Genomic DNA, 20,633 nt, shown 5'->3' with positions numbered 1-20,633 from the left:
TCTTTAGTTCAATTTTTTTTTTTTCTTTTGTTTTTGTGTTTCTTTTTAGAATAATTTTTAAATTTGTCTTTTGATACAAATTTAAATTATTGTTGAATTAATGTCGCTCATATCTTGGGGTTTTGCTTTTGAATCTCGTCGTTTGACAGTTTTTAGGTTTGTTTGTCACTGTTATTGTGATTTATTTATGGCATTTTGTTATTTGGGCAATTATATAGAAAGAGATGCTAATATCCTCTCTCATATAAAAAAAAGAAATTTAAAGATAATCAAATCAAATTTTTTATAGAAAAATCATGAAGTCAATCAAATTTTGGGTGTATGACTAATTTCACTTTGGGGTCTACAGTTACCTCTCTAAAGATGGCCACAGCTTCGGAACTGCCAGTTTCGATTCCAAAACTGATGGTTCTGGTTCTAAAAAATCTGGAACTGGAGCTAAACTAGAAACTGACGGTTCCGGTTACGGTTTGAGACAGAATGATTATGATTTTGATTTCAGTTTCTTAACGGTTCCAAAATCGATTTTTCGACCGGTTCTCTGATTGATTTTCTAGCTAATCGTATAATTATAAAATCAAAAACTAGGTAACATTTTTTTCATTGAAAATTTAAATTTTAAATATTTATGAAATAATTTTTAGAAAAAAACTTTAAGAAAAAATTAATAAAAAGGCTTAATTTAATTTATTTGCCTTTAAAAAAAGGCTTAAACTTATTTCCTTTTTTTTTTTTTGAAAAAATGGCTTAATTATTTATTTTTTTTAGAAAAAGGCTTGAACTTTTTTTTAAAAAAAATGAAAAGGGGTATTTATAATAAATTCAAAAAATCAACTTTCTACATATACCTCTAAATCTAATTGTTATATAGTTGTTATGAGGATTAATTTGAAGATTTCACAAAAATATTTAGAAAAATATAAAAAAAATTGTTGGAACCGGGTAGAACCACCAGTTCTAACTGGTTGGAAAAACCTCCGATTCCGGCCGGTTAACAGTTCCTCAAAATTTGAAATCGGAACCGAACTGCAGATCCGGTTCCAATTTCAGTTCGGACCGGTTCTTATTCCTCACGGTTTCGATTCCCACCGATTTGAACCGATGGTTCTAATTCCGAAAACCGTAAAATGGCCACCCCTAACCCCTCCCATACCTTATTTTAATAAGCCTTCCTTTCTGTATCCCTTCCAAACAAATACTTACGGATTATTTGTTTAGGCTAAAGATATATACTAATATTTTTTTTTATAATTATAAAGACAATTTTATTGAATCAACTCTAAACAAAAAAAGGTTTTTCCAAATTTAACTTGCAGATTCAAATAACACAACTTATTGGTTCAATTCAGACAAATAACTTTATTTCGTATCGTCTAAATGAATAAGTTGGAGGTCCAATAAGCTGTGATTAAACACAATGACTAAACAATTGAATGACTAATTACTATTTAATCCCTGTGAATAATTCCATGTTTATAAGATCCCCACATTAGTGCTTTTGACAAAAGAGATTAGCAAGTGCATTTAAACAATAATCCTCAATAATTACAACTCAAAACAATATAAAAGCAAGAAACCACATTATATAAACAATAATTCCAATAATTGTATAATTCTACATAAAAATACATATATGATCAGCCAATTCCTTTTGGCACAATCATAATGACATCAATAACTTAATCCCTACAAAGAATAAATAATTCTCATATAAATATTCTACAAATTCAAAACTAAAAATGGAGCAAGGGTGGAAGAGCACTCGAGAGAAATGCTGCTTCTTTTATTTTGTGGTTTAGGGATTTCTGTATATGAATAATTCTATAATTTGCTGATTCAAGTAGAAATAAGACTAAATGGTTTAGCTAGGCATTGGTTTGTTCTCCAAAAATGATTTGAAAAGAATAAATGCTTGGCGAGGGCGATGGAGTGGAACCTCATGCCCTGCTCCGGTCACTGTAACAAAAGTTAGCCCTTTGTAAACTTGGCTCCACCCACCAACCTGCAACAGAAACAAAAAAAAAAGCTGGTGAGATTTCATAAATTCACTTCTTGCCTTTATGAACACGAACTTAATTAAGCTTGTTGCAAAACCACCTCCTCCGTATATTTAGATATCATCATATATGTATCCACCATCAACAAACTAAGGTTATTTGGTATTAGTTCTGTTTTCTCTTTCGAGACAACAATGCCACAAGTCCTAACAGTTAGTTTTAGGACTAATAGTAAGCAATTGAAAAGCTTTAGGACTTGATTGTAAAGAAACTAACTTTGAAGACGTAATTGTAGAACAGGATCAATTTTTAGGACTTTTTGGTTGTTTTTATCCCTTCTTTTTTGGGTAGTGGCTGTAAAATAGTGAAAGGCAAATCTTGGAGAACAGGTTGAGATTATAGCAAAAGCAATTTTTTCTTATTTTCGCTTGTGCGAGCCCATTTTTAAAAATAAATACATTTTAGTAATATTCTTTCTTCAACAATTGTACAGCGAAAACCGAAAACCAAAAACCAAAACCAACAGGGTTACCAAATAGGCTTCCCCGTCAACATCATAGCAACTAGGACTGTTCAATCAGGTGCATTGAACCCGAGCCTCATTCACAACTTTGCCTTTATGCGCATGTCATTTTTTGATTCAGTTTTACTAAGTTGTAAATAGTGGTGAGCGAATCAAGATCGGATCCCAATTCACTCGATTGAACAGGCCTCATAGCAATGTTACCACAAATAAAGGCCTAAACCATTCTAATCTGATAGAAAGTTACTAGCAGATCATGCATTGTAACAAGATATCATGACAATAAGCTGAACGTAACAAATTGGTCTCTGTGTTGATTCTTACCTTTCCATTATCATACCAAGGACTCCAGTTGGTAATAGTTGGTAGCTTTAATGCATCGATGGAGTAACGGGTTGCAGTTACAGGAACCACTGCATCAGTGTCTCCACTGGACAAAGAGTTCAAGCGGAATTTCATTATTAGACACCAATACATAATAAATTACTTAAAGATGAACAATTCAAATGCTTATAAAAAGTACAAAACTGCTAGCAAAAGTTGTGACAGAAATAGTAGGAAAATCCTAAGGGGAAACAATAACAGCTGGCCACTTAGTATATGCAGAATGCTTGATACTAAAAATGAAAATATTTTAAATCTAATAATTTAATTATTCTTGTTTGTATTACAGACAGTCATCTAGTTATCAATCTGGTGTAGCATTTATGGCTAGTTTCCAAATGCAGCTGCAATTTGACAAACGGGTAAACGTGGATCATGAATGTCCACCTAACAAAATAGGTATGCGGGCCCTGATCTGCCTACTTCCGCTAGAACACAAGACATTTTGCATTTAACAGAAATAAATCCAAAAACCATTTTATTTGTCAAACACTATTTATTGAATCAGCAAAAACACGGGTGAGGGCATCTAATTTGGATTTTAGTACTTCATGTCGGACTTTGTTGGCAGCTTGCTCCTCTACGAATAATGTTAAAATTCTATCAAGTTGTTGTTGAATAGAGTCACCCATAACTTTTGCTCTGATACCAAATTATACGGTCCCAAATTTGGATCTAGTTATGGGTCTTTGGATTAGGGGATCAGGCTTGAGATGGGTATCTTAGAAGGAGTTTTCTTCCTTCTATCAGTGGTGACAGACTTAGAGAGAACCTGCAATCTCCTAGAGCTCATTAAGAGAGAACTCTACAATCTCTGAGTTTTAGGAACTCAAAGCCTTTTCATAAAATTCTGCTTACATTTTTCATGATATCACAGCCTTCTAAACAACTAAATGTAAAGCTAAAACTACCCACTACCCACTAATAACTACCCATTACAATAAACAACTTGCTTAACCACCCAAATAATACCCACTAACAAAGAAACTGATAATAACATGATAAACACTGAATAGCTAAATAGCAGTAAAACTACCCTAAATATGGTAGCTCCATAACACATTTGTAGATGGAGATTTTCAAATTTGGCTCAGAAAGGTCATTCTACAAATTGTTTAACCCCCCTAAACCCACCAATTTACCTTATAGATGTTCAGATTCAAAGGCACTTCAACATACTAAACTAGTAATATGACATATAATCAATATCCAACTTGAACTAGCTAGTATCAGCTACATCAAAATGTTCTTTTCCTCCGTTCTGCCTCTTCATAGTCCTGTTTTTTTTCGGTAATGAGTTTGTGAGGCAGGTCATGTGCCAAATTTCTAGGGAAAGTGAAATTAAGGTATAATGATTACTGGTTATTTTAACCATCAATCTAAAAGAAAATGACAATTGGAAGTTCCCGATTAGCATACAATGTTGTGATACTTTCAATTTCTTTTTGAGAACCATGAAAAAAATTCATTATGCCCTCGGTTAGAACCAATGCTTTTAGAAAATGATTAATGGCACCAGTACTACAACTGCAGCCATTTTTTCATCAAGTTTTCAGATGACTAGACAGATAGAAAACAGAGGGAAAAAAAGTGAAGATATAAACCTACCTGTAAACCCATATCTTCAGACCAGCAGCAATAAGTTCTTTGTATATAGGAAGCATAGAAAGTGGAGCATCTGCCCAGTAGTTTCCCACAATGTCACTGAGAAAAAAAGTAACATGGTCAACAACTATGCTACTTGAATAAATGACATATAACAAAGTTCTCAAAGATGTAAATGAAAAATCCACCTGCATGTCTTCCATGGGTAAGAGATCCCAGTTGCATTTGCATGAAGTGCCTTCTGAACTTCTGGGCGATTGAAGTACAGTTTAGAATACCTCTCTGTACAAGGATCATATGCTCTTGACATCCATGGCTGATGAAGGTAACAGAATTAGCTCAATATAAACAGATTAAGAACAAATTAATCAATTTGTAAACGAACAAAAATATGGAGTCAGTATATGCAATACTCTAGAAATTTCGGTCCTCTCATTCTATGAACCATGAATAAAAATTATAGTCATTCAGAGGATCCTTATTGACAATTTTTTTTTTTTTTTTTTCTGTTTTATCATTTAAACATGACATTGGAATTTCGAGGAAAATAGCATTAGCTTATGCTCGGAGATTCAAGAAACTTCTTACTTGGAAACATCATCTAACAATCCAAAACAATCAAAGATAGGCCCCAAAATATGCCATATATTATTTAAAAGAAGTCATTGAGAAATTTTTGAAATGAATAATTCACCTAATTTAGATTCTTTACAACAAGTCACAATATATGTGTACATTTCAGAAGTGTGCTCAAATAATTAACATGCTAATATTTATACAATTTGTTTACTTGTTAAAATGCTATGTTCCATGTCTAAGTTGTATTGTTCTTATCTTTAGGTTGAAAATTATTTGGACCCCTTAACATGCAATTACTCAGAAGGAAAATTCGACAGCTTACATAATGACCCCTTAAGTTGTGTCTCAGTGATGCAGTATTGTTACAGGGCCGTGTGAAAATGCTATATGGATCAATGTTCCCCTGCTCCAGCTGTGCAAGGTAAAGAGCCTTGATGCAGTCTACTGATGGGTGCATAGAGGACGAAAAATTGCAGGCAATACGTAAAGTTCGATAGGTAGAATCAGAAATTAAACCATGTGTCCACCAGTATTCAAAGGTGCCAATATAATCAGAGTAGTCATCAGTGACTGCATTTCCCACCTAAAAGAAAGAAGAGAAAGATATTTACCTGTTCCCTACATAATGAGAATTGAAAACATATAATTCTCAAGAACAATGAGTTCTGAGTTCTTACCAAAAATCCCTTAAAGTTAATTACAGGATTCTGGATTCCCTTGTTCTTTTGATAGACAATTTGAGACAACTGAGGAACATAATGACCTACAAAGAAATTTTAAAATTTGAGCTCCTAAGGATCCATAATTAAATTCATACATCAACGTTTGAAGGTTAAAGAGATGGAGAAAAAGGTAAAAAGCAATCCCAAACCTGCATAACTTTCTCCAACAATGTAGAAATCTCTATGCTTATATTGTGGAAACCTTTCAAACCAATTCACTAGAAATGCATATGAATCTTCAGCTACAAATGCCCAAAATCCACATTCCAAAAATATTCAAAGAAGTCAAAATCAACAAACTTTTTATAAATACAAAAAGTTAATCAATTGAATTGCAGATCATTCATACAAAATGATACCAAGGTAAAATATTCACAAACGAAACTCTAAAACACTTAATAGTAAAACAAATAAGACAAATTACCAGTTCTCTGGTCACCAGCAGTGTACAAATCTGATGTTGTATTGGAATATGAAAATCCAACACCGGCTGGAGATTCGAGGAATAGCAAATTTGCCACTGCCAACACCACCACCAACGAAAAAAAAAAAAAAAAAAAAAAAAAAAAAAAAAAAAAAAACACTTATAAAGTGAAAAAGAAATCATATTACAAAAATTTGAAGGCATGATGTAAATTCTCACTTACACTTATTCCAAGCATAGGGATTGAAGAAAAGAGTTTTGCCATCAGGCTTAATGCGAAAGGGTCCAATTTCCTCAGCTGCTCCATAAGCAACAGAAGAGCAACCAGGGCCCCCGTTAAGCCACAAAACAAGTGGTCTTGACTCAGGTCCACGACTTGCTGGAGACTCAATCAACCAGTAAAACAATGCCCTCCCAGCTTGCTGGTTCACAGTCACATACCCTGAATACTGATTAAATTCCACATTTGTTGGCTGCCCAGGTAAGTATGTGATTTTGTCTCTCTCTTGATCTTCAAGAGTAGAGGATATACAAGAAGAGACAAAAAGAGATAAAATGGAAAGAATTAAGAATAAGTAAAGATCCATTAATCAATAAAAGCAAGCAAGAAATGGTAGAATGAATAAAAACCCAGAAATTTTCCTGGGTTTCCAAATAATTTATCTACACTACACTATTCCTGAAGCACATGATCTAGAGAACGAAAGAGGTTACCATGAGAGGCTTAGTCAATGTTAGTACAAATGTACAATTAAAACAAGTACTTAGAGAGTTCAAACCAAAAAGATATAAAGCCAAGTAACAGAAATCTTCAAAAAACTGCTTGGTCAACAAACTCCAAAGAATGAAATGACAATGGTGGAGAAGAAAGCTAACAATGAAAGGACAAAACAATACTCAATAATACTAACACAGAATGTTTCAAGATTTACAAGGAACTTATCAACAAATCAAGAAACAAGAAAAAGAATTGAAACCCAGATCCCAAAAATATCATCTGGATTCCGGCATAGAATGTGTAGTATATAAAGAGACCTAAAAGTAGAGAGAGAAATGTATGCATAGAAAATGATAGCTTGACAATTAATTCACACTTCCAGTGGTTGTGATTAGCCGTGTGTAAGGTGCAAACAAAAAAGACTAGCTTGAACTCATGCAATATGTTAACTGTCATTTACTGCATTATTAGATTGATAATCATCAATGTTAGAATTTCTTTTTCTTCAATATTTGCCCCTGGGTTTGCTTCTGTGAGGAAATTCACCGAACAGATTAGAGGCGCACATGGGCTCTGTTCAAAATATTCAATCTTTTGGACTAATAGAATATTTGAAAAAACAAAAAGGCTAATATCTTTCTTAATTGAATCTTTGAACAACCAAATAAAGAATTAAGAAAATGCTGAGCAAAATGATTATTGAAAGAATGATTAAAGAAGCTTCAAATAATAATAATCATATGAAAACAAAGGTTTACAGTTATATATTGTAAAATTAGGACTTGTTTATTGACAGCAACAAACTGTGGCTGTATGGCCTGTACTGTAATGGTGAAATGTTGGCCCACTGAATGTAATTCCCAGGAGGAGGGAATCAATGGTTGAAGTCTGAACTTTTCCTTTATATAAAACTTTCTGTCTTTTACTGTCTGTTTTTTTTTTTTTTTTTTTCTTTTCTAAATTTCATCTTTTCAATAAATGGGTAGGCACATCTAACTGCACTCAATAGAATTTTCAATAGAGTATATAATTATATATGTATGCATTTATTCTATCCTCTGAGGTTTTTTTTTTAGTTCATGCAATAAATAGGACACTAATCAACTTCTCAATTTTGTCCAAGATAATTTATTAGTTGCATTCTGCAATTTGACTATACTTTTATATAATAATTTTAAATACATATTTATAAATTACCACAAATTCATAAAGTGTAAACCCACTCATAAAAGGTAAAAATTATAGGGATAAAGCTCAATTTGTCCCATAAATTTGGGACCAATATTTAATTTTCTAAAAAAATCTTTTTTTTTTATAATATACTCCCCTAAACTTGCACTAAAAGAACAAAAAATCCAGTTTATTACGCAAAAGAATTTTAATTTAAATCAAAATATAATTAAAAAATAATGAAATATTTAATTTAAATTAAATACAATTAAGAAATAATTAAACAAAAAAATAATAAATTTTTTAAAACCAATTATTCATATAATCCAATATTTTCTAATTCTATAATATTTTTAAATCAAATATTTTGTTTAGTTATTTTTTAAATCAAAAATAAGACGCTATATTTTTTTTATAATTATTGTTATGTGTTTAAACAATTTTTCTTTCTTAATGTTAAAATTTTTAAATGATTTTTATTAATTAAAAATATTAAAAATATTTTTTATGAAAAATTAAGTATTTTATTCTTTTGGTACAAGTTCATGGGATAAATTATACAAAAAGTTAATTTTCGGGCAAACTGAATATTGCTCCTAAATTCAAGAGGCAAATTGAACTTTATTTCAAAGTTATAAATTTAAATAGTGAAAATTGCAGATTTAAATTTTAACCAAAAGGTTTTAAGATATCTACCTTAACCTCTTAATTATGCACTATAATTATTACAAATCAAAGATGATAATCTTATAATGTCAAATTACCTTTTCTTCATTTCAAAAGTGTTAATAACATTCTCAAAACGGTTTAATGAATAACATTCTGCAGACATTAGGTTTGATAGGCCTAATATTTTACTAAAATGCCATTTTAGGGAAAAAAAACAATTTAATGAGTTAAGTTCGCAAAAGATAAATTAAAAAAAAAAATAATAATTGCATATTTGCATTGACTCATATGATGATAAGGATGTATTTGAAAATAGTTGTATAATATTTTAATTACTTTCTGAATCAAGTATTAAGTATGCATTTTTTTTTTTTTAATAGATCTATTTTTTCTTTGTTTTTTTTTTTTATTGTTGTTTTGTCTCCACATTTGGAGTTCTTTTGTCCTTTCTTCTATGAGGTTTAGTTCATTCTTTGTGAATGTTTGTTCTTACAAGGTATGATATTTGATTTTATTTGTTTGGAAAATTTAGATATTATTTTATTAATGTATATCTTCGATCAATGGAGCCTAGTAGTGAATCATGTTTCTTCATTGATGTTATTAACGCATAGTGGCTTAAACTCATCCATGTCGTCATACGCAACAAGTTTTTAGAAAAACAATCCAAGCATAAAAGATTCGGAGAAGTTATTTTATCGTCCAAATCAATTAAAGGAACAGTTGTTACTATAAAGATTTATATCGGTCAAGGTTATCTTCAAGTGGAAAAATTCAATATTGTTTCTTTTAGTTTTATTATTCAAAATAATATAGATAATTCTTTTGTTGTTGAAGGATTAACGAACTTTCTATTAATTATGATAATAAGTTCTATATTTGGTCTAATTGAGTATTTGCAATACTTGATTTTATTATTAATAAATTATATTTCTCAAAAAAAAAAAAAAAAAAGTATGCATCTTCCTAAAAAAAATATTTTTGTTGAAGGTAAAAAAAAAAGTTATTAAGTACAATGGATTTATACTCTTTTATATATCATCTTATCTTATAATTATATAAGCAAATCACAAGAATTTATTAAATTTTATAACTTTACAAACATGGATTTATAAATTTATACTCCTTTCATCCCATAATTTTTATCCTTTTTTTTTTATTCATTCGCCCCAAATTGTTATCCCGTTTTCTTTTTTTAAAATAAATAATATTTTAAATTTACTATTTTATCCTTATTTAATTTATTTATCTATCAATAAATATAATAATCAAACTGTTATATTGTTCAAAAAAAACCTATCACTCTATTTGGTATAAATGAACTCAAACTATAAAATTTATTCAAATGAATTCTAGATAGAATTCACTTGTCAATGAATTTCATATTTGAAATAAATTCAAAAATTAAAATTATTTATTTTTATTCCTAAAATACCCTTATAACAATAACTTGAGAAGGTTAAGATGACGAAGAGTTTTATCGTAAAAATTTAAATTATTTAAGTTTATGAAATTTATTTATAAATTTCACTTTTTTTTAGCAGAATTTGATTTAGTTATATTCAAATCTATATAGTTGAATTTTTCATTTTTTCTCATACAAAAAATTTAGATTTATAAATAAATTCCATAAAATTTTATAGAAATCATTTATTTCAAACAAGGGGTATTTAATTAAATGTTTGATTAATTTCAAGAACTATTTAATATTGGATCATTGAATTTTTATAGATATTACCATAAGTATATATTAGAAAAAAATAATCAAAAATCATAGTTTAACTATATAACTAAATTTTCTTAATATATGTGCAATTTAAAATAAAACACAAACTATCGGATGGAATGAATATATCTATATCATATTTATGTATAAAATACAGCAAGCATTCCCTAAAATTCACAATTAATAATTGATTACGAAATTGCCAATTAGGTGTATTTTAGTTGGTATTTTCATTGATTCAGGAAGTAAAAAAATCTTGGACTCCAATTCTCCCAACAACAACCATTAATTCGGTGAGTAGAAAAGAGAATTATCCCTCTTATTTATTTGAAACTCATAATATAAAATTGATTAACTTACAATAGGTGTAATACTTTTCACAAAAGAAATACTTTATATTATGTTCAATCTCTCAAGAAATTCGATTTAATACTTATAAATTACGTTAGCATCGACCCTCTATTATCTCACTTTTGTTGGCTACAATGATTTCTGAAAAAAGAAAAAAGAAAAAATGAATATCCTAATCATTATCAAGACATTCCTTTCGTATGGATGGTATATACTTTGCTCATTTTTGAAGATTTTGGAAAAATATATATTTTTTTTTAAAAAAAAAAGGAAAAAGAAAAGTAATATATACCGGACCATGCTCTTCAACTGTATATACCTGTAAAGTTCAGGTTTTTTTGTTCCTTTTTTTCTTTTTTCTTTTTTCTGTTATTCTCTCACCTCAAACATTGCTTGAGCGAAAAGATAGATGGAAAAATAGTCTTTCAGTTTTATTTTATTTGTTTATTTCTTTTTACGATAAATTAATAATTTATTTAACAAATTACGCCCTTTATGTACGTCATTAATAATTTTGTATTTGCAAATTTAGAATTTTATTCTGTTATAGTCAGTAGACATCTAAAAATGCATTAATAAGAAAGAAGAAAAATAATTCATTTATAAAAAGAAAAGATCTATTATTTGTGGCCTAAAATATTACGTAAGCATATAGAAAATTAGTCTTTTATACACTCAAATTTTTGTTATTTAAATTTAAATTTAAAGTTCAAAAAATAATGAATTTTCTAGCCACTTTATATTAATTAATAATATATATTATAATCTCCTCTTGATTGGGAGTTATGAAAGTGGAAATAACTAAAATAAATACATATCAAAGGATAATCACTCAAATGAATAGTTTTAGTGTTTTTTTTTTTTTTTTTTTTTTTTTGAGGGTAGTTTTAGTTTTTTTTTTTTTTTTTTTTTTTTGTAATTCCACTATTCTACAATCTATTTAATTTATTTATATCATTTCCTTATTTAATAATATAGAAAGAGTTATACTTGTTAGTACATTTTATTTGTCAAAAGAAATTCATATGCCTAACTTTTTCTTGTTATATATTAGATTTTTTTATTCTTTTATTGTTTAAATATCAAAATAGAAGGGAATGGATACTTACTAATCTTTGTAACTTATGAAAGAGTGGGGTTGGAAGTTGGAACCAACATTTTATATTTGAAAATTTCTTTTTTATGACTCCAAAAAAGATTTGTAGAATAGAACTTTACTTTTAATTTTTACTGCCCTTTATATGTTTTGGGTCTATTCGATAAAATTAACTGTTTTGATAGATTAGTTATTTTAGTAGCGTGTAGTCATTGACTATTTAAGTAGCTTTTCATAAAATATTAAAAACTAAACGTTAAATGGGTTAACTTTTATAAAACACTATCTTAATATCTAAAAATTAAAAATTAGCTCAACGCTATGTTATCAAATACTATAAAAAATAACGTTTAATATCTTGACCGATCAAAATGATAAAAATTAGTTGAAATGATGTTTCCCAACACAATTTTTATTTGTATTATTTGAAGGGTGTGAGGCTAAGATCATAATTACCAACTTGAACCATTGACAAGTATAATCAAATTTGCTTCTCTTCATCATGTCTTGTTAAAGCAAGGCACCATCATACCTAATTGAATAAACTTTCTTCCATAAACTTTATTTTTTCCCTTACAATTATTAAAGGAAGACTTGAGTTTGAGTCCAATTGCAAGTTGAGAGAGATATGATTATATCCATTAACTTATTTTATAGATAAGAAATTTAGAAAATTTTAGGACTAATTTGTGCAAAAATTAACTTTAAAATGGGTCAACTTTTAGGAACTATGAAGCTATTTTCTCTGGAATATTGTTATGATTGAGACAAATTTTATTAAAGATAATGGAATTAAAAAATGAACTTTAATGCTCGCGTTTGGTATAAATGAATTCAAAATATGGAATTCATTTGTGAATAATTTCTCGTGTTTGGTATGATTAATTTAAAATATGTAATTCAATTGAATTCCACAAAGTCATGTATGGAATAAATTCATAATTGAAAATTCATTTGCTTTTGTTTCCTAAAATATCCTTGAAATAGTAATTTCACAAAAATAAATAATAAATACCAATAATATTTATGCTATATAATTTTTTGTATTTTTATTAAAATAAATGTATAAAATAAAAATAATATTAATAAAATTACGGCATTTAATTTAGTAATAAATGTATATTTTACTTGAATCTCTCTCCTTAGTAGTAAAGAAATGTTAAAACATATTAAAATAAAAGATGAAAAATATTAAAATAAAAAGCATAATACAAATAAAATATTTTTCTAAAAAATAATTTTTTTAAAAATACTTTTGGTCAAATTTGATAAAATAAATAAGTTAAATAAATAAAGAATTGAAAATTTGACTTTGTAAAAGGAGAATGATAGTTTTATCGTAAAATGTTAGATTGCTTAGTTTTGTGAAATTCATTTGAAAATTCCATCTATTTTTATTGCATTTAGTATAATTACGTTCAATTTCATAAAATTGAATTCTTAAAATTGAAATCTACGGTTTTTTTTTTTTTTTCATTCTAAACACAAGAATATGAATTTCTAAATGAATTCTAGATCCGTGGAATTGATTTGTTCGAAATAAGGGGTAACCCTTCTCTAATTAGCATGTGCATTCCAGGATTTACGTATATTGTATAGAATATTAATTTTTTAAATACACGTTATAACAGGTGATGTACAGGTTACAATTTTTTGACTTTTATCATTACCACAATTGAAATTAATTTTAATTATTTAGATTATAAATCGTAATCGTAGTCGTAAAGTTTTGTATAGTTTAGGTTACAAGGTGTTCCATTGTTCTTATGTTTTTATTTAATATTAAATTATCCTAATGTATAATAAGTTGGAAAAGCAGAAAATATATTACATCATTTTTTCATAAATTATTTAATTTATTGGTATATGTTAATAATGATAATATTGAAATTAATACAGTAAATTATATCTACTAATATTTTATTAATTATATTATATTATTATTAATCATAAAAAAATGGGTTTATGATTATTGATTAGATACTAAAAAATTGCCTATAATTTACATTTATATGGCTGTTAACAAAAACAGAAGTTTCCTCCAAAAAAAAAAAAAAAAGAAGTTATTACAGTTACAGCGGATAAATTCTAAGTACAACATAATAACATTTGATGCAACATTAGCACATATCCCAGTGAAGATAAATGAAAAGGATAAGGTACTCCTTTGTCATAAAAATTTGCCATAGCCATAGACACAGTGCAGGTTTTTGCTGCTAAGTGAAGGTCTGAAAATGGAAGGGACAAGGTTAGAGAAATTTGAAGTTGGACCCTGTGATAATGGTTACCAAATGGGTTTCTTAATAGGTCAAAGATTTTCAAATGAGATAAGAAGCAGATTATCAAAAGACCTAATTCTTCAAAATCAGCTTCTTCCTTTTGCACAAACCTCACAGTCACAACCATTGATTAAAGCTCTTATTGACAACAACAGAAAGAAATTTCCAAGCTTTTGGGATGAGCTAATAGGGACTGCACAAGGAAGTGGGGTGCCTCTTCTTGATGTAAATAGATAATAATAATTAATAATTTATAATTATAGTTTATTTAGTTTAATAAATATTAATTACTAATTAATTTGTTGTTGTGTATATATGCAGGTGATATTGATCAATTTGAGAAAGGAGATTCTTCCATTTCTTCCAAAGAAAGAAGATGGAAATTCAAAGGTTGAAAGTAGTTCAGAAGACTGTTCTGATATTCTTGTGGTTAGAGATAATATGGCAATTGCAGCACATAATGAGGATGCAAATGTTGCTCTTCTTGGACACACGTATGCTTTTAAATTTTTTTTTTTTTTTTTTTTTACATTAGTAATTATATTTTCAATTAAAGATATATATATATATTTTGTGCAGGTATTTAATAAAGGCAAATTTATCAAATGGAGAATCCTTCATTGGTTATACATATGCAGGAGAACTTCCAAGTTGTGCATTTGGGTTCAATTCTCATGGACTGGTAATCATTAATTGCGGATGACTATTATAATTTATCATTTCTTATGATTTTTTTCTTATATTTAACAATAAATTTTCAAATACAAGATTTTTATAATTATAAATATTTTATGTTCGTATAAGTTAAAAATTTTAATATTTTTAATTAATTTTCAATATTGCACAAATAACGAAAAGCGAGTTATTTAAAAATTATTTTTCTAGAAACATTTTTTTTTTGAAATTTTTTTTTTCAAAAATAAGTTATTTTCAAAAACAAATAAAGTCTACGGCGCCAAATATCCATCATTAAAAGGGATTATGAGATGCATATCAATTCCTAGGGCTAAATTGAAAACTTTTAAGTTCATTTAGCTAAATAAAAAGTTTATGCTGTCCTTTCCGTTCCTTGCTATCAGGCATTTACGCTGAACTCAGTACCCCCATCTGAAGACGAGATTATGGCCGGAGGGATTGGCAGGAATTTTGTTTCACGGGACCTCCTTGAAGCCACAAGCATTGAAAATGCACTGAGTGTAAGATCTTGCATTCTTTTAACTTTCTTGGATTACAGTTGACTATGCAGTTTGATAACGCAGCCATCTCTCTTCAGAGAATACATTCATCACAAGTGTCTGTAGGGCACAGTTACAATCTCATGGACACAAGAGCACGTAAGATTTTAAATGTTGAAACTGCATCAAAGAATCGAGTTTCGGTTCATGAGATTGGAAGAACACCATTCTTCCATGCAAACATGTATCTCCACCTTCAAGTTAAGCAGGTAAATAAATAATAGTACTAGTTTTTACACAGATTTCTTCTGGAGTTAGCTTCATTAAGTAAGTACAATCATGATTTCCTTACAAAGGTACAAGATGACAACTCCAAGAGCAGGCAAGAAAGAGCAAATGTGCTACCAAAAGAATCAAAAGATGATTTCCTGTCACTTCTTGGCGACACGAATGACACGACATATCCAATTTACATGACAGGTAATCAAGAGAATGACTTAAAACACTTTTACAGTTTAACTATTAAAAAATGTATGCTAACTATTTTCAACCAAATTCTCAGGTCCAATGCTACATACTCTATGCACGGCCTTGATAGATCTGGATGACCAAACGCTATCAATCATTGAGGGAAACCCGAAGAAAGGGAAGGTTTCCTATGTCTTCTCTATGTCTGCAGGAGAGTTGAAAACATCAACATAAGAGATGTAATAGCCCTGACAATCGGTTGCTATTGAGAATGACTTTTTCCAAAGCCCTTATGCAGGTTCATAGAGGCCAAGAACATGGCCATCGATGCAACGTATAGCCACTACCTGGTTGAAACAAGTTGCATAATGTTTTAGACTTGTTGTAATAACATTCTCAAAAATTTTTCATAGATGTTCGGAGATGAAGGTGATTTACCTTTCCATGGATTTCATATTTGATTGGCCCATCTAGTTCAGCACCTAAGGCCATCAGTTTTGTCACAGTACTGTTAATGTCAGTAACTGTAAATGATAGCATAGAAGAGTATCCATTCTGCATAATGTGGTCACTGTAAAATTGGGTTAGAAGCTGACATAAATTGGAGCTGTTGAAACACAAGCCAAAATCAAACCATCAAAAAGGCCTGATCATTATTACCTCATACCCATAATGCTTTATAAAGAAATTTTTTACAGTTAAAACATTAACTTGTAATGTCTAACCCTTCAAATGAACCAATTCATAAAGCAAAGGGTTGAGAATAGGAGAGGAGTGGCCAGAGGGTACACAGTTAAAAATAGGCCACCAAGAAATACAGATGAGTCGCAAGTCCCTCTTTATTCCGACCTCACCAAGCCAAAACTCTCTAAATTGTCTCATAAATATAGAATTAGTCCTAAAAACCTAGATTAATTTTAGAATTAATTACATGCATCTACAGAAAATACAAAAACTTTCAGCACCATATAATCTCGGAAGGCAAGTACTTGGTAACTGCCTTACAAGCCAAGTAAGCTGCTTGTTATAGTTTACACATTTTTATAGATCTTAATCTACTTCCATCCGCTGCTGATATTACTCAAATGAACATGACTAAAATTGCAAAGTCCAAACTTGTGTAATTTTACTCATATCTTGTAAAAGAATTGTCTACCACTCTCGTAGCTATAATTTTCTCTATGAAACCCAAGCAAAGTCACTCTTCTAGTTTATTTTCCACAAACGGTCAACAAGACAATGTAACAGTGCCTAGAGAGTCCTACTAGCATATGTGCTCTAGAAGTTCTAGACAAATTATCAAACAGAAACAAGGCATTACACCAACAAAACAAAGAGAAAGAATTACTTGCTAGATTGCATGAGGGCAAGCTTAAGAGAGCCTGATTGAAGTTCGGCCCAGCGAAGAGTGCACACGTTAATTGTGAAGTCCAATCCCTCGGAGTAAAAACGAGCTGCTTTTGGCACATCCTTGTGTATTTGTAATAGCCACCTAAACGACACTGCTGCCATTTTTCCCTCTCTCTATATATACACCAGCATGCAAGGCCCAACTGTATTTCATTACCAGCCATCTAATTATTCTTTGGAGTAGGAAAATTAAGATCACAGCGTTCAATTTTTTTCCGGCACAATTATGGGAAAATTCAGGAAGATGTGGAAATTTGTAAACAAAGTTACGCGAATAAAGTGTGTTATTTTAGATATAAACAACAACAGTCACAAAACCAAACTCTTAAACATTGAGTTTATAATTGGTTCAAGACATCCTTGTAAATTTGTTAATAACTTGAACTACTTCAAAGGAAAATTCAACATAAAGTAGGAAAGAAACAATTGTAATTCCAAAACTAATTCATCGTACTCAAGGGAAGCCACAGAAATAAATTATTAAATAAATGTTAAGGACTCTAGAGTCTAAAAAAGCTGCAAAAAGTGAGTAGCAATCTAATATTTCCTCAAAAGTCTAATACTTTCATAATGGCACTTCTATTTGTAATTATCTTGCTATGAGTGAACTAAACAAGTTTTATATTCCCAGGCAATACCCCTTTAACTGTCTCCCCCTGTTCTATAAACAATGCAACCAATATTTCATTCTTATTTTGTCTGCGTAATCCTGTTTCACTTGAACTTCCGTTTGCACAAATACAACCGGAATTTAAAAAAAAAAAAAAAAAAAAAAAAAAAAATGCATTATAACCCAAAAAGAAACACCTAGATTTTCCTCTTCACATAAAAAGAATTGTCAATTGCATGAGTTTGAGGTACCTGTTCTTGAAAATCTGCAATTATCAAAATCCAGAAAACAGACCACCCCATTATTATAGATCATTAAAATACAGCTTATCGCCTAGAAAATACTCATAATTATCAAACATCAAAAGCATAGTAAACAGATATCCTACAAGATCTTTCTAGATTATTACAGTTTAGGGTTATGAACATCAAAATAAAAACAAAATAGAACAAGAATTATTTCAAAAGAGCAACAACCTCAGCCTTGTTGATGAACACTCCAAGATAACTTGAAAACTCTATTTTAACCTCAACTCAGTGGATCTCCTCAGATTCCTAATCAAAGTGATATGGAAAAAAAAATAAAAAAGAACAGTTAGATATCTATGTCAAAGAAAATAAGAGATATGAGTTCATGGTAAGTATAACAAATCGCAAAAATAGTGATTGGTTACTTGCTAAATAAGCATACACATGCAACATTGGTAAGACACGAACAATCCACCCAAAAAGGGCAACAACTAGCCATTGAAACCTTAACCATGCAATTTCTCTCGAGGAATTCCTCAACTCTTATTAACATTGCATTACACTGTTGGGATGGTGAGAGCTAAAATTCTAATTCACAGGCTCAAGTAAGAAAATAATTTATAATATAATAATATAGAACAAGCAAAGTTTAAGAAAATTGATATGATAAAAGATAAAATTATACACATAAAAGCAAAAGATAAACCTCCATTTTATGTCTAGTGGATTTAAAGACAACGAAAGACAAATTGAAAATGAATAAAAGAATTACATGCAAAAGTAAGCATCTATAATAACAAAATATATAGCAATAAGTTGTTATGTTACCAAAAAAAAAAATATTCCAATATGGTAGCTTGAAGCAGAAACAATTACTGAAAAATAAATTATTTTCCATGGGAAGGTTCTGATAAAAACATTATTACATTTCCATGCTGAAGTTGCCAGGAAAACACCATGCTTCCACTCACTACCTAACATGAGGTGATGTATTATGTATAAGGCTTATGCAATGAATTCATACAACAGAATGTCTTTTTACTCATTTAAGATACACACTAAGGATAAAAGTCGCAAAATTTTTATAAGCAAAGGGACACTTGTATTAATAGAAAAGCCAAATACCATCACAGTATCCCAATAACAGAAATAGAGTTCCTGTAGAAAATGAAAAGCCGGAAAAAGGTCCAGAAAGCTGCTAGAGTACAATTCTTTACCTAACAGAAATAGAAGAGAATTCAAATTGAAAATGCAACCAAAATCAAATTCCTCAATAAATAAATAAATAAAGACCTTCAAAGAAGGGAGATATCTAGATGCATCAGAAATCCAATATTTAGAAACATCAAATTGTTAATCTCCATCAAGATAAAACAAATTCCCAGAAACACATCAATTCAGATATGGAAACCATAAGAACATATAAATGCAACCAGTATGAAGGACATGAACTATCATCTAAATCAAACTCTTAAAGAGAAATTACCCATACCCATTACAAAAGAACAATCATATTCACCCATACTCATCACAAAATTTCAATGCCCGTTGAAGTATTATATTAATCCAAAAACATCACAAAAATGTAAATTAACAAAATAAGAACATCATCAAATTTCATTACCAATCTCCCAAAAGCCAATAAAGAGCAATTTGAAAGTCAAATCTCCAAACAAAGAAAAATACAATCAAATTGAATCATAATTATATAGCCCCAACTCCTAAAACAGTAAGTTGAATGAAAATAAAATATAATGGCAACAGTAAATTGCTCACCATTGATGCAAGCTGAGAGAAAAGGGAATCATGATTGGCACTCAATTTCTCACAAATCCTATCAATGCTTTATAAAGAAAACCCAATAATAGATATCATCTGCTTGTGACTTGAGAATATGTACAGAGACGAACAGAAATGTTTTGGTATTAACCAACGGTAAATGGAACAAAAATACAAAATGCTCTGTAAGGACAAAATGGAAATTTACTATTAATGACGTAATATAGCCCTAGCTTTGAAACCGTAGGCCGTAGGGTATTGATTTTAATTTGAATAAAGTATGGAATGGCCCTTGAATTATTTTTTAATTTGTCTAATCAGACCTAAAAACTTGTTTTTTAATTTGTTATATCTACTTTTTTTTTCATTTAAAAAATTAATTATTTATAACAACAGCAATAAAATGTAAAGATAAACTTAAAAAATCATTAAATTGAAAGCGAATAGACTCAAATTACAAGTTCTAAAAGCACTAAAGTGAAAGTTAGATATAATTATTATGAGCGACTTGAATATTTTATTACTTACAGTTTCTTGCACTCGTATCATGTGCAGGGCCGTTGTTTGTGTGTGAGGATGAATGGACATATGATATCCCATCATTCTTATAAAATGTTTATTTTATTTTATTTTATATAATTACTTAATAATACCACTATATTTTAATTATTGTTTTTTTTAATGCTTTTCTTGACCGTTT

The 20,633-nt window shown here is 29.4% G+C and overlaps 3 protein-coding genes across 7 annotated transcripts; 1 reads left to right on the top strand and 2 right to left on the bottom strand.

Moving 5' to 3' along the window:
- Positions 1 to 1,563: 1,563 nt before the first annotated feature.
- LOC105645497 (serine carboxypeptidase-like 27) lies at positions 1,564 to 7,779 on the bottom strand. Its single transcript, XM_012231108.4, has 9 exons — positions 6,458 to 7,779; positions 6,235 to 6,330; positions 5,960 to 6,052; positions 5,766 to 5,851; positions 5,411 to 5,671; positions 4,698 to 4,825; positions 4,513 to 4,608; positions 2,845 to 2,950; positions 1,564 to 2,002 (listed from the first exon to the last, which is right to left on the bottom strand). Exons 1-9 carry the CDS (start codon positions 6,819 to 6,821, stop codon positions 1,862 to 1,864), a joined length of 1,371 nt encoding a protein of 456 aa, XP_012086498.1. The 5' UTR covers positions 6,822 to 7,779; the 3' UTR covers positions 1,564 to 1,861.
- Positions 7,780 to 14,101: 6,322 nt separating this feature from the next.
- On the top strand, positions 14,102 to 16,342 carry LOC105645500 (hypothetical protein). The gene is made up of 7 exons (XM_020683823.3): positions 14,102 to 14,468; positions 14,565 to 14,737; positions 14,823 to 14,925; positions 15,323 to 15,439; positions 15,517 to 15,687; positions 15,775 to 15,898; positions 15,981 to 16,342. The coding sequence occupies exons 1-7, from the start codon at positions 14,199 to 14,201 to the stop codon at positions 16,118 to 16,120; spliced, it is 1,098 nt and encodes a 365-aa protein (XP_020539482.2). The 5' UTR covers positions 14,102 to 14,198; the 3' UTR covers positions 16,121 to 16,342.
- Positions 15,721 to 20,087, bottom strand: LOC105645499 (uncharacterized). 5 transcript variants are annotated; one of them, XM_020683827.3, is made up of 7 exons: positions 19,931 to 20,067; positions 19,280 to 19,371; positions 18,383 to 18,460; positions 18,158 to 18,171; positions 17,235 to 17,439; positions 16,325 to 16,457; positions 15,721 to 16,233 (listed from the first exon to the last, which is right to left on the bottom strand). In XM_020683827.3, exons 5-7 carry the CDS (start codon positions 17,396 to 17,398, stop codon positions 16,177 to 16,179), a joined length of 354 nt encoding a protein of 117 aa, XP_020539486.1. In that variant the 5' UTR covers positions 17,399 to 17,439; positions 18,158 to 18,171; positions 18,383 to 18,460; positions 19,280 to 19,371; positions 19,931 to 20,067; the 3' UTR covers positions 15,721 to 16,176. The 5 variants fall into 5 exon arrangements, with proteins under 5 accessions (XP_020539486.1, XP_012086500.1, XP_020539484.1 ...); XM_012231110.4 differs by lacking the exon at positions 19,280 to 19,371 and having other exon boundaries at positions 19,931 to 20,087; XM_020683825.3 differs by lacking the exon at positions 18,158 to 18,171 and having other exon boundaries at positions 19,931 to 20,065.
- Positions 20,088 to 20,633: the final 546 nt, after the last annotated feature.

Source organism: Jatropha curcas, chromosome 6 (genome assembly GCF_041381405.1).
Source record: "Jatropha curcas cultivar XTBG-Jc1 chromosome 6, XTBG_Jcur_1.0, whole genome shotgun sequence".
Classification (NCBI taxonomy): domain Eukaryota; kingdom Viridiplantae; phylum Streptophyta; class Magnoliopsida; order Malpighiales; family Euphorbiaceae; genus Jatropha; species Jatropha curcas.
Note: the sequence above shows the minus strand (reverse complement) of the source record. Positions and strands in the feature narration are given on the sequence as shown.

Bases quoted from the DNA above. Each gene is read 5' to 3' on its own strand.
- LOC105645497 (XM_012231108.4), bottom strand. From the start codon at position 6,821: ATGGATCTTTACTTATTCTTAATTCTTTCCATTTTATCTCTTTTTGTC. The intron at 6,331-6,457 runs GTAAGTGAGAAT...TGGTGTTGGCAG, and splicing joins TCCCTATGCTTGGAATAAGT to TGGCAAATTTGCTATTCCTC. The intron at 5,672-5,765 runs GTAAGAACTCAG...TCTTTCTTTTAG, and splicing joins TTAACTTTAAGGGATTTTTG to GTGGGAAATGCAGTCACTGA.
- LOC105645500 (XM_020683823.3), top strand. From the start codon at position 14,199: ATGGAAGGGACAAGGTTAGAGAAATTTGAAGTTGGACCCTGTGATAAT. The intron at 14,469-14,564 runs GTAAATAGATAA...GTATATATGCAG, and splicing joins GTGGGGTGCCTCTTCTTGAT to GTGATATTGATCAATTTGAG. The intron at 14,926-15,322 runs GTAATCATTAAT...CCTTGCTATCAG, and splicing joins GGTTCAATTCTCATGGACTG to GCATTTACGCTGAACTCAGT.
- LOC105645499 (XM_012231110.4), bottom strand. From the start codon at position 17,398: ATGGCAGCAGTGTCGTTTAGGTGGCTATTACAAATACACAAGGATGTG. The intron at 16,458-17,234 runs GTAATTCTTTCT...CCAATTTTACAG, and splicing joins GCCCTCATGCAATCTAGCAA to TGACCACATTATGCAGAATG. The intron at 16,234-16,324 runs GTAAATCACCTT...TGTTTCAACCAG, and splicing joins AATATGAAATCCATGGAAAG to GTAGTGGCTATACGTTGCAT.